This window comes from Olea europaea, chromosome 11 (assembly GCF_002742605.1).
Source record: "Olea europaea var. sylvestris chromosome 11, O_europaea_v1, whole genome shotgun sequence".
Classification (NCBI taxonomy): domain Eukaryota; kingdom Viridiplantae; phylum Streptophyta; class Magnoliopsida; order Lamiales; family Oleaceae; genus Olea; species Olea europaea.
The window spans coordinates 27,268,484-27,278,946 of record NC_036247.1 but is presented as its reverse complement, the minus strand read 5'-3'; the positions used below and the strand labels follow the sequence as shown (position 1 = coordinate 27,278,946).

The 10,463-nt window shown below is 33.8% G+C and overlaps 2 protein-coding genes across 3 annotated transcripts; both read left to right on the top strand.

The window, feature by feature from the left end:
* Positions 1–1,199: 1,199 nt before the first annotated feature.
* Positions 1,200–3,678, top strand: LOC111403927 (superoxide dismutase [Fe], chloroplastic-like). Its single transcript, XM_023032593.1, has 8 exons — positions 1,200–1,354; positions 1,491–1,550; positions 2,338–2,526; positions 2,603–2,774; positions 2,861–2,934; positions 3,081–3,107; positions 3,222–3,245; positions 3,324–3,678. Exons 1-8 carry the CDS (start codon positions 1,253–1,255, stop codon positions 3,420–3,422), a joined length of 747 nt encoding a protein of 248 aa, XP_022888361.1. The 5' UTR covers positions 1,200–1,252; the 3' UTR covers positions 3,423–3,678.
* Positions 3,679–4,658: 980 nt separating this feature from the next.
* LOC111403922 (superoxide dismutase [Fe], chloroplastic-like) lies at positions 4,659–8,298 on the top strand. 2 transcript variants are annotated; one of them, XM_023032589.1, is made up of 9 exons: positions 4,659–4,889; positions 4,978–5,021; positions 5,337–5,411; positions 6,568–6,756; positions 7,062–7,233; positions 7,355–7,473; positions 7,644–7,670; positions 7,766–7,789; positions 7,889–8,298. In XM_023032589.1, exons 1-9 carry the CDS (start codon positions 4,826–4,828, stop codon positions 8,093–8,095), a joined length of 921 nt encoding a protein of 306 aa, XP_022888357.1. In that variant the 5' UTR covers positions 4,659–4,825; the 3' UTR covers positions 8,096–8,298. The 2 variants fall into 2 exon arrangements, with proteins under 2 accessions (XP_022888357.1, XP_022888358.1); XM_023032590.1 differs by lacking the exons at positions 4,659–4,889; positions 4,978–5,021 and adding an exon at positions 5,030–5,166.
* Positions 8,299–10,463: the final 2,165 nt, after the last annotated feature.

Sequence of the window (10,463 nt, the reverse complement as noted above, 5' to 3'; positions counted from 1 at the left end):
TTGATTTTGTGGAGCGAATTATGATTTTTTTTGTTCCTAATTACATGTAAATAATAGATGCTTTCATTTCAAATAGTTGTCGAGTTAATTTCTTCTCAAGTGATAATAACCATCTAAGGTTGAGAGTGAATCCATCATATCATTCTTGTCCCTCGTGTATGAACCAAGCTTGAGTATTCATCAAATCTCATTGATCCTATCATGGTCGATGCATAGTCGTCATCATTGACTGCTAGAATTAACTCATGGATGATCATCGCCATTACACGCCGGAGTTAACTCACGGACTATCATCGTTAACTCACGAGACAAGGGATATTTATGATGAAGTAAGTCTAGAAGGATCGGAGCAAAATGTTTTTTATTCAAACTATGTGGACAAATCAATGTTTTGTAATTTAGTTTTTTATTGAAAACATTTTTTTTTTAAATATATAATTCCATGCCTTGGGATATTGTATTTGCGAACTATATCCACCTTCCACGTTTTGATCCGTTCACAAATTTGTAGTACACTTGTGGTTAGTACAATATGCCATGTTGTACTAATTACTTCACTATAGTTTAGAAAATGACTCCCTTTTCATATTTGATAATTTTGAATTCACTTCTTTCAATATATAAATTATATATGAATAAAAAAAATAAAGAATGGCTCATTCAAAGATCTTGAGTATCAAATTAGGTGTAAATTGATATTTTTAAAATTACTTTTACATCTTCATTAGCATTTTGGTAGATCTAAATTCAGATGTTATATTAGAAAGATCTAAATTCACTTTTTTATCTCTTATGTTTTTTCTCATTTTTTTGTCAAAAAATGTAATTTACATTTTCTTTGCATCTCTTCAATGAAATTTTTTTCGATCATCTTGAAGATTTAAATCATAATTTAAATTTATTTTACATTACGATTGAAGATAATCTTATAAATATAAACTTCGTGCAAGCCGTAACATTATATTGAGCAAAATAGAGAATGCGAACCTTCTTTACTACAAGAATGTCAAGTAAATAAAAATATTTCTCACTGGACATTATTTGGCTTAAAAAGTGTATATATATATATATATATATATATATATTTTTTTTTTTTTTTTTTTTTTTTTTTTAAATTTCAAAATATAAAAAAAAAAAAAAAAAAAAAAATCGAACATTTTGCAAGTTTAAGTACATAGTTGTACTTCATATAAAACATGTACCACACGCCCGCCACAAAGTAAAATTTCAGAAGTTTCCAGTGAGAGATAAAATGGTGGCAATTGCAGTAGCAGGCATTACTACTCCATTGACATTCCCATTATTTCCCGGGTTTCGGAGATCGAGTCGAAGCTCGCAGTTGAGAATGAGTCAGGTCTGAATGTCCAATTAGAAAAATCTTTACCTTTTTTTATTCAGTGGATGAAGAAAATGATAAATTCATGTCAATGTAAAACTGTTGATGATTCTGGGTAAATTAATACAAGGCTTTCTGTGTATTTGTATTGCAGAAAGCTGGTCACGGTGTAATAACTGGCAAATTCGAACTAAGACCACCACCGTACCCACTGGTAAGTAAGACCTAAACACTGCTCCCTCCCTCTGTGATAAGCCCCGTCTGTAATACTTTTGCTGAAAATTGAATTTAGCTTAAACATTACGGGATATTTGATTTTTCATTAATTTTTTTTCTTTGACAAATGATTTTTGTGTGTGAGATTTTCTGAAATTCATTATCTTCTTTTCATGGATTCTAACATCAATAAATAAAAAATTAATTTTATTAAGTTAATTACACATTGAAAAATAAAAAATGCTTCACTGGACTTTTTTTAGCATTTATAAATTTTTTTTTAGCAAAAGTTGGTTATGTTACCATACTGTAAATACAGTATCTGAAGTGTAAATTTACCTTACACTGAGGGTGTAATTTGAACAAGTATGTCCAATTCCTGCGACATAAGCTTGACGAGTTGTGCAAGTTGCCCACTTGCATCCTCAAAATATCCCGCTACAGGTTCACTCAAGTCCGATCAGTGGAAATATATCGTCCCTTTTTTAGAATAGATTTGTAAGAAGTGACCTTTTGAAAATGGGCGGTTAAAAAGTTGGAAAAAGTTCTAAGTTTATATGCAAAATTATTTTATTAAAAGAATTGTGATTGAAAATAAGTGTGGAAAAAAATAAGTTTTAAAGAATGGAGCTCAAATAGGGGCACATTCTTTAAAGGGTCATGAAATTACTTGTTCAGCTTCATGCTAATTCCTAGATAATCTTTATCATAAGCCTCTCTTGGTAGTGCAATTTGTGTAATTAATTTACGCTATTCACAATGATGGATTATGGAATATGATTTAGGATGCTTTGGAGCCTCATATGAGCCGTTCAACATTTGAATACCATTGGGGAAAGCATCACAGGGCTTATGTAGACAACCTCAACAAGCAAATAGCCGGAACAGAACTCACCGGAAAGACACTAGAAGATGTAATCGTTGCTACATATAACAGCGGAAATCTCCTTCCACCCTTTAACAATGCTGCTCAGGTATATTTTTATGTCTCGACCGCAGAACTCTGCACCTTTATTCATAGAATTCACATGTCGTTTTACACATTTACAGGTCTGGAATCACGATTTCTTCTGGGAGTCCATGAAACCAGGTGGTGGAGGAAAACCATCTGGAGAAATTTTAGATTTAATCAACAGGGACTTTGGTTCTTTTGAAGATTTTGCCAAAGAGTTCAAGACAGCTGCAGCAACACAATTTGGTTCTGGTTGGGCGTGGCTTGTGTGTAAGCCTTTCTATCCCTATTTTGCTTTTAAATATATCTATCTAAACATGAAAAATCGACACCCCTTTTTATTATTTTCCATCTAGACAAGGACAAGGACAAAAAACTTGCTGTGGTGCAGAGTCCCAATGCCGTGAATCCTCTTGTCTTGGATCAAGTTGTGAGTATCTTAGTGTCTTTCATGTTTCCATTTTAATAATACATTGTATTGAATTTGGTGTTATCATCTCGCTCTTTCTTGTTTTTCGGTGTAATTGTTCTTATTATCTGACAATCTCATGTCATTGTATTGCTCATTTGTTGCAGCCGCTACTTACAGTAGACGTTTGGGAGGTAATCAATCAGAAATTTTCTGTAGTTCATTCCTTGAGACGATGACATGTAACTGATTTTCATGTTTTATTTACTTTGTCTTCTTATTTAATTTTTTTTTTTTCCAATATACAGCACGCTTACTACCTCGATTATCAGGTCAGTAGTGATTTTCTTCATATTTGTGATGCATCCTTTCTCACACGTTTCAATAACCTACCATGCCTTCATTTACAGAACCGGAGGCCAGATTATATATCGATCTTCATGGAGAATCTTGTTTCTTGGGACTCAGTCAGTTCGAGACTTGAATCTGCTAAGGCTGGTGCTGCTTAGGGGGAAAGAGAAGAACCAGGCGAATAAAAAGGAGGCTGGAAGAATAATGGAACATCAAATTCTGAAGCATTAGTAATGTAGTTTGAAAGCGATGAACCTGTGGTTGATTTGTTTCTCTGGGTAGGATCATAGCTCTATCAGTCATGTTTTTCTAGTTATGTTTTGAACAGCGTGAATGTATGGAATGTGTGGTCAATAAGGGAATAAAGAACTTTTTGTGATAAATTTCTATTACGTTTTTAATAGCGTTAATGCATGGATTGTATGAATCAAGCTCTTGAGTATTAAAAAAAATAAAATTCAAATAATTGTTGAATCTTGTTCATACTCTCACGGTTGAGCTATCCATGGTCGATGAATGATCATCCTGGTTTTGTTGTGAACTATGTTTATGTTCATGGGGATTGAAATTATGATTTTAATTCAATTTTGAATTAATAATTAATTTTAATAATGTGTTTTATGAAATTCACAATTTTTTAACGATCAACTTTTATTAAAATTTATTAAAAAATTTAATTTTAATCCTTAAAAAACGAGGGCTATATCCTATCTTACAAGTTTTAGTCACAAATTTGTACTACACAGAGTAATGGTACCACATTGCACGTAGTGCCAACCACTCACTATATTGGAATTTTGCTTAAAAAAAAAAAAATAGGGCCTTCGTCAGCCTCCTTGACAGGAACTCACAAATAGAGAGTCGATGATTATATCACTATAACATTATTAACTTTAGAAAATGACACTTCTTAGTTCTTTCTTATATAATAAAATATTTATTAAATTTTGAAAATCACTTCTTTCAATATATGAAATTAAGCGCATGTTTTGTTTTAACAAAATCAAATTTTGATAAAAAGTTGTGAATTCCATAAAATGTATTGTTAAAATTAATCCTCGACTTTAACTTAAATTTTTATCAACTTTTAACTAAATCAAACAATACTTAAAAGGACTAAGGAACGTTTTATATGAAAATCCAACTAATGTAAAAATCTTATGAATATAACAACTGGTGACCTTCCCATCTTATTAATTAGTTTTTACAGATAATTTTCGAAATGTTTAATCTTTATGATTTGATATTAGTTATTCGATCAAAAGAACATAAATCAAATTCAAGAAAATATCTTACTTATAAATAATTTGATTTACGAAATAAGTTCTCTTATAAATATCTCACTTCGGAAATTATTTGGGCTCTAAAATCATATTGTAATAAGGTCATAAAACATGTCGTAAGGTCACCACACGCTCCGCAGAAAAATCATATTATTTGTAATGAGGTCATAAAACATGTCTTAAGGTTGCCACACGCTTCGCAGTAAAGAAAGTTGTCACGTGTCTCCCTCTCGCTCTCCTTCTCATCCGAAAACTTCAGACGGTTCTTGTAAGATAAGATGGTGGCAAATGCAGTAACAGGCATTGCTGCTCCATTGAAATGCGCATTGTTTCCCTGTCAAGGTTGTAATCGGATGATATAAATGGAGTCCCGCTAATTAGTTGAGTATTTTGTGATAAATTGTGCACTGATATCTGATCTATGGTGCAGGATTTCAGGGGTCGACTCGACGCTTGCAGTGGAGAAAAAATGAGGTTTGCACTTTGTGTACTCGGCAGTCCGGGGGGTTATAGTGTTTCTTATAAGGAATTTTGAAAAGAAAATACTTTCTTTATTGAGTTGATGAAGAGAATGATTTTCTAAGTGGACTGCATCACTGGTGTTTGATGAAATGTCAATGTGAGACTGTAAATGTTTCGTGCTTTTTTTATGTGATTTATTACGGATAATGATATTATAATTCTTATTTAGTCTGTTGATTTCTATCTAGGATGCCAAAGTTAATTTTGAACCCAAATTTGATGATTGTTTGTAAGTGATACAAGGCTTTTTGAGTATTTGCATTGCAGAGACAGTGTGCAAGGAAAGCTGGCCATGGTGTAATAACAGCCAAATTTGACCTAAAACCCCCACCATACCAACTGGTAAGACCTGTAAAGTACTCAGACTGCTTCCTATGTGATTTTTTAATCATTTTTTTGGGGATATCTTGCATTGTTTAGATTTACTTCGTCTTATTAATATTGAATCCTACATATAATTAAATAATTATGGCCCCTTTCTTAGCTTAAGCCTAAGCTTTTATCTATCACTGCCACCCATTTATGAAAGTTGTTCAATTGCAAGGCTTTTGATGAAAATTGAATCTGGTTTAAGGCTAAATTAAAATAATTAAAATAAATTGAATCTAGGCCACTCCTAGAGCATAAGATTTTGATGCCCTGATTAAACACTTAAATCGGATTAGTGAAGATTTACGCTTTTTGCCCTTGGATAGAAACTTCAGGTCCTCTTGGCCAAAAAAAAGAAAAACACTGACCATAATTAAGATATACATTCTTGAGAGGGTCGTGATATTACATATTCTGGCATTCAGCTTAATTTTGATAGAAGCAAGCTTACACTTTTGCTTGCTGTGTTTAATCACACTTCTTCATGCTAATTCCTATTGAATCTTTATCTTAAACCTCTTGATGGATCTGTTTTGCAATTTGTGTAATTTCTAAGTAAGTGTGACTAATTGAATTCTGGGAGTTTTGAACATATAGGGTTGATGAGTATGAATATATGGCCACAGAAATGCCAATTTTTATGACAGTTAGATCACTGAATTGTCTTCTTAATTCTTGTCTCCCTTCACTGAATTTTGTAATATTTGTCTACTTACGGGGGATATATGTTAATCATATTCTAACATTGACCAAGCCTAGCTTCCATACCGTTGGTCATTTGAAATTGATAATAATCATATATCTTATATGAAATTACTCCAAACATAATGTTAGGTTCTTTAAAGTCATTCTGTGTATATGGACTCCCAAACCAAATAAGCTGATCTTCTTAGCTTTTCTGCTGATTATCTCTGATTAAACTTGTTAGTTCCTACTTTTCTTATCGATGAGTAAACAGTGGTATTGACTTGAAACCACAAGTGGGGACTTGCCAAAGCATTTACGTCGGTTTCAGTACAAAACTAAATTGCGCATATCAATTATCTCCATGCATTCATACATCTTTCCATATCAGTTTTATATTATTTACTAGTATCTTTTGCTCTTTACACCCATGGGTATGATTTAGGATGCTTTGGAGCCTCATATGAGCCATGAAACATTTGAATACCACTGGGGAAAGCATCACAGGGCTTATGTAGACAACCTCAACAAGCAAATAGCTGGAACAGAACTAGATGGAATGACATTAGAAGACATAGTATTTGTTACATATAACAAAGGAGATCTCCTTCCACCCTTCAACAATGCTGCTCAGGTGTGCCTTGTATAAAATTTAACCTTCTGTATGCTTTAGTACGAGCATATATGTCAAATGCACAAGTCTGCACCTTAGGTTTTCAATGTTTTGAGTTGACCATCACCAGTTAATGTGAGACAGAAGTTTTCTTCAAGAAGAGTTACTTCATGCACATGAATTTATCCCGAACCGTTCCATTTCATTTTTGTTTCTCTTTGTAAAACAAGCTCTGACAAGTGCTTAAAATGAATTGGATATAACTTCATTCATAAAAACTGTGCTATTGGTTTTCGTGCAGCATTCATCATTTTGCACATTGACAGGTCTGGAATCACGATTTTTTCTGGGAGTCAATGAAACCAGGTGGTGGAGGAAAACCTTCAGGAGAACTTCTAGATTTAATTAACAGAGACTTTGGTTCTTTCGAAGAATTTGTTGAAGAGTTCAAGAGGGCTGCGACAACACAGTTTGGTTCTGGTTGGGCGTGGCTTGTGTGTATGCTTTTGCCCTGAATTCTATCCCTTTTTCTTTTTAGTTTATTTATCTAATCATGATTATGGTTTTGGTTGAAATAAATTTATAGAAATTGACAGTGTTTTTTTTTTTTTTTTTCAAGACAAAGCAAATAGACTGGATGTTGGAAATGCAGTAAATCCACGTCCATCGGATGAGGACAAGAAGCTTTTAGTGGTGAAGAGTCCTAATGCTGTGAATCCTCTAGTATGGGATTACTTTGTGAGTATCTTAGTGTCTTTCAAGCTCCACCTTAATCGTATAGTTTCAAAATTACCTAAAGTGTACCTTTTATCGACATTGGTGTTATTGTCTGATTCTTTCTTCTTTTTTGGTTTAATTGTTACTCTTATTTGAGATTCTCATGGCTTTTTTTTCCTCATTTGTTGCAGCCACTACTTACTGTTGACGTTTGGGAGGTAACAATTACGAATTTTATATTGTTTATTCCTTTAAACTATGACTTGTAACTGGTTTTCATGTTTTATTGACGTTGTCTTTTTTCCATATACAGCATGCTTATTACATCGACTATCAGGTGAGCAGTGATTATCTTCATGTTAGGTACACTCATAGCTGATGCTTTCTCACACTTCTCAACAACCTAATAGCGACGTTGCCATGTCATCATTTACAGAACCGGCGACCAGATTATTTATCTATCTTCATGGATAAGCTTGTTTCTTGGGAAGCTGTGAGTTCCAGGCTCAAATCTGCTAAGGCTGAGGCCACGGAGAGGGAAATAGAAGAACAGAGAAAGAGAAAGGAGGAAGAAGAGTATGGAACAGCAAATTCTGAAGCAGTAGAAATGTATTTGGAAAATGATGATTCTGAGGCTGATTGATTTCTCTTCAAAGTAATAGGGTTTTGATTCAATTTTGATATGATATTTGAGGCTTGTATTAGCAAGCATATTAAATAACTCTGAATATGGTTCCTGTTACTCATCATACAACGGGAAAATTTCAGCGGCCTCTAAATATGCAATGTGAATCGATTGGTTCTTTGCTTATTTTTAACAGTTTCACTTTCTCGGTTGAGCAATAACTTGTTTCTATATAGCCTTCTTGTCGAATCAGTTTATCCCTGAATAACTAAACCGAGTATTTTTTTTGCTTGAACAAGTTCGCAACTTGAATATAACAGAAAGAAGGCGTGGCAAAGTCACAAAAAGGGGAAGTGGGGACTAGGGTATGTGCTAGTTGAGGGATTTGGTTTGTCTAAAGAGGTATTTTATATCAAAAATGATTGGTGTACAGAATTTTGTTTTTACAGAATGTGTACAATCTCTCACAAAGTTATGGGTCTCACATAAATAAATAATGTTAAAAAATTAACCCACCTTCCTCCCACCCACTCTCCATGTTGTGAACCCTTACCTGTACACCTATCATCACCCATTTTATATTCATCTCCATTTTCCTTGAAGATCCCACTATAGCAAATTCTGAACTCCATCTGTAAGTAATGAAGTAGAATAACGAATAAGAATAGGGTTAATTTCATCCATGGTTATCGAATTTTTTATTCAGTATCATCGTGGTCACCGAACTTTATTTATTTCACCATGACCACTGAACTTCCACTTAGTATCACAATGGTGACCGAACTCTAACTTGTTTCAGCATGACTGTGGAATTTTCCACCTAGTCACACCATTATCGAACTTTAAACCATGGCCATCGAACTTTATAGGGTAAATAGCGTCGGTGGTGCCTAACTTTGAATATTTTTACAATGGGATCCTAAATCTTAAAGTTCAAGCACTCAGAGTCCTATACTTCCTTCAAACCATAATTTATATACATATATTTCTCTATTTTGTCAATTCAATATATTACTTATTTTTATTTTACTTTTATAGCAAAAATATTTGTAAGATTCGTCAACTTTAAAGAACATATTAACATAAAATTATTTTATTTTACTGAATAATCAATTTAATAAAATATCANATTTGTAAGATTCGTCAACTTTAAAGAACATATTAACATAAAATTATTTTATTTTACTGAATAATCAATTTAATAAAATATCATAAAATAATTTTTCAAATTTTTTGTTATTTGAGAAACAATTTTTAAATAATAAACTAAACACATTTTAATTAAACAGACCCTGAAATAGAAAACTGAAAACGTACTCAAATTTTTAAAATGAAACACAAAACCAGCTGGCCTGAATTTCTCTACTTGGTCGAAAGTGGTTGTAGGAGTGGCAGCGCCGCTGGGCACCACCGAGATGCATACAAACCCTTTTCATGGCTTTCTTTCCGTTCTCATAACGCCAAATTTTTATAACCCTTGAAAACCCTCTTTCCAAATTCATGTGCGTATTCTCAACCTCACTCTTACCTTCAAATCTCACATACTTATTCTCCGAAAAATCCACCGCCACCACTTCTGCCGCTGCCGCCGAAGAACCCAACAATAGTAAAAATGATATTCACCTTCGAACTGACAAACCAGAGCAAAGCAAGAAAGCCCGAACAATGGCATGGCTCATCAATAAAATGCCCTGGTCACAACTCGAATCCTCCCTTTCCACTCACACTTACCTCTCCGACACCAGCGTCTTCAAAACCTACGCCTCATGAAGGCCCCTTCCAACGCTCTCCACTTCTTCAACTGGACCCTAAAGACGGGTTTCACCCACAGGGAGCACTCCTACTTCCTCATGCTCGAAATTTTTGGTCGGGCCCGAAACCTCAATTCCGCTCGAAATTTCCTCCTCTCTATTCCAGCGAAGTCTAACAATGCTATACCACTAACTGAGAAGTTATTCAGCAGCTTGAGCAGGAGCTATGGTAATGCCCGGCTTTTCAGGGAATCGATTGAGGTATTTAAACCATGAAATCGATGGGTATTTCGCCTTCTACGATTACATTTAATTATTTGTTTTTAATTTTGCTCAAAAGGGGTTGGACGGGAAAGGTTTTTGAGTTGTATGATGAAATGCTTAAGACTTATGGTGCAAAGCCCAATTTATACACGTTTAATATTTTGATAAGAGGATTTTGTATGAACTCGAGGATGGATGATGCATTTAGGTTCTTTAAAGAAATGGAGTTGTTTAATTGCAAACCGAATTTTATAAGCTATAACACGATTGTCGAAGGGTTGTGTAGAGCTGGGAAAGTAAGAATTGCGCACAATGTGGTAAAGAGTATGCATCTAAAGGGTGGGAATTTGAAGCCAAATGTTATTACTTAT

What these genes read in the sequence shown, in the direction of transcription:
- LOC111403922 (XM_023032589.1), top strand. Translation starts at nt 4,826, where the DNA reads ATGGTGGCAAATGCAGTAACAGGCATTGCTGCTCCATTGAAATGCGCA. An exon ending in CGCATTGTTTCCCTGTCAAG is followed by an intron (nt 4,890 to 4,977) that starts GTTGTAATCGGA and finishes TCTATGGTGCAG; the next exon opens with GATTTCAGGGGTCGACTCGA. An exon ending in CTCTAGTATGGGATTACTTT is followed by an intron (nt 7,474 to 7,643) that starts GTGAGTATCTTA and finishes CATTTGTTGCAG; the next exon opens with CCACTACTTACTGTTGACGT.
- LOC111403927 (XM_023032593.1), top strand. Translation starts at nt 1,253, where the DNA reads ATGGTGGCAATTGCAGTAGCAGGCATTACTACTCCATTGACATTCCCA. An exon ending in GACCACCACCGTACCCACTG is followed by an intron (nt 1,551 to 2,337) that starts GTAAGTAAGACC and finishes AATATGATTTAG; the next exon opens with GATGCTTTGGAGCCTCATAT. An exon ending in TGGTTGGGCGTGGCTTGTGT is followed by an intron (nt 2,775 to 2,860) that starts GTAAGCCTTTCT and finishes TTTTCCATCTAG; the next exon opens with ACAAGGACAAGGACAAAAAA.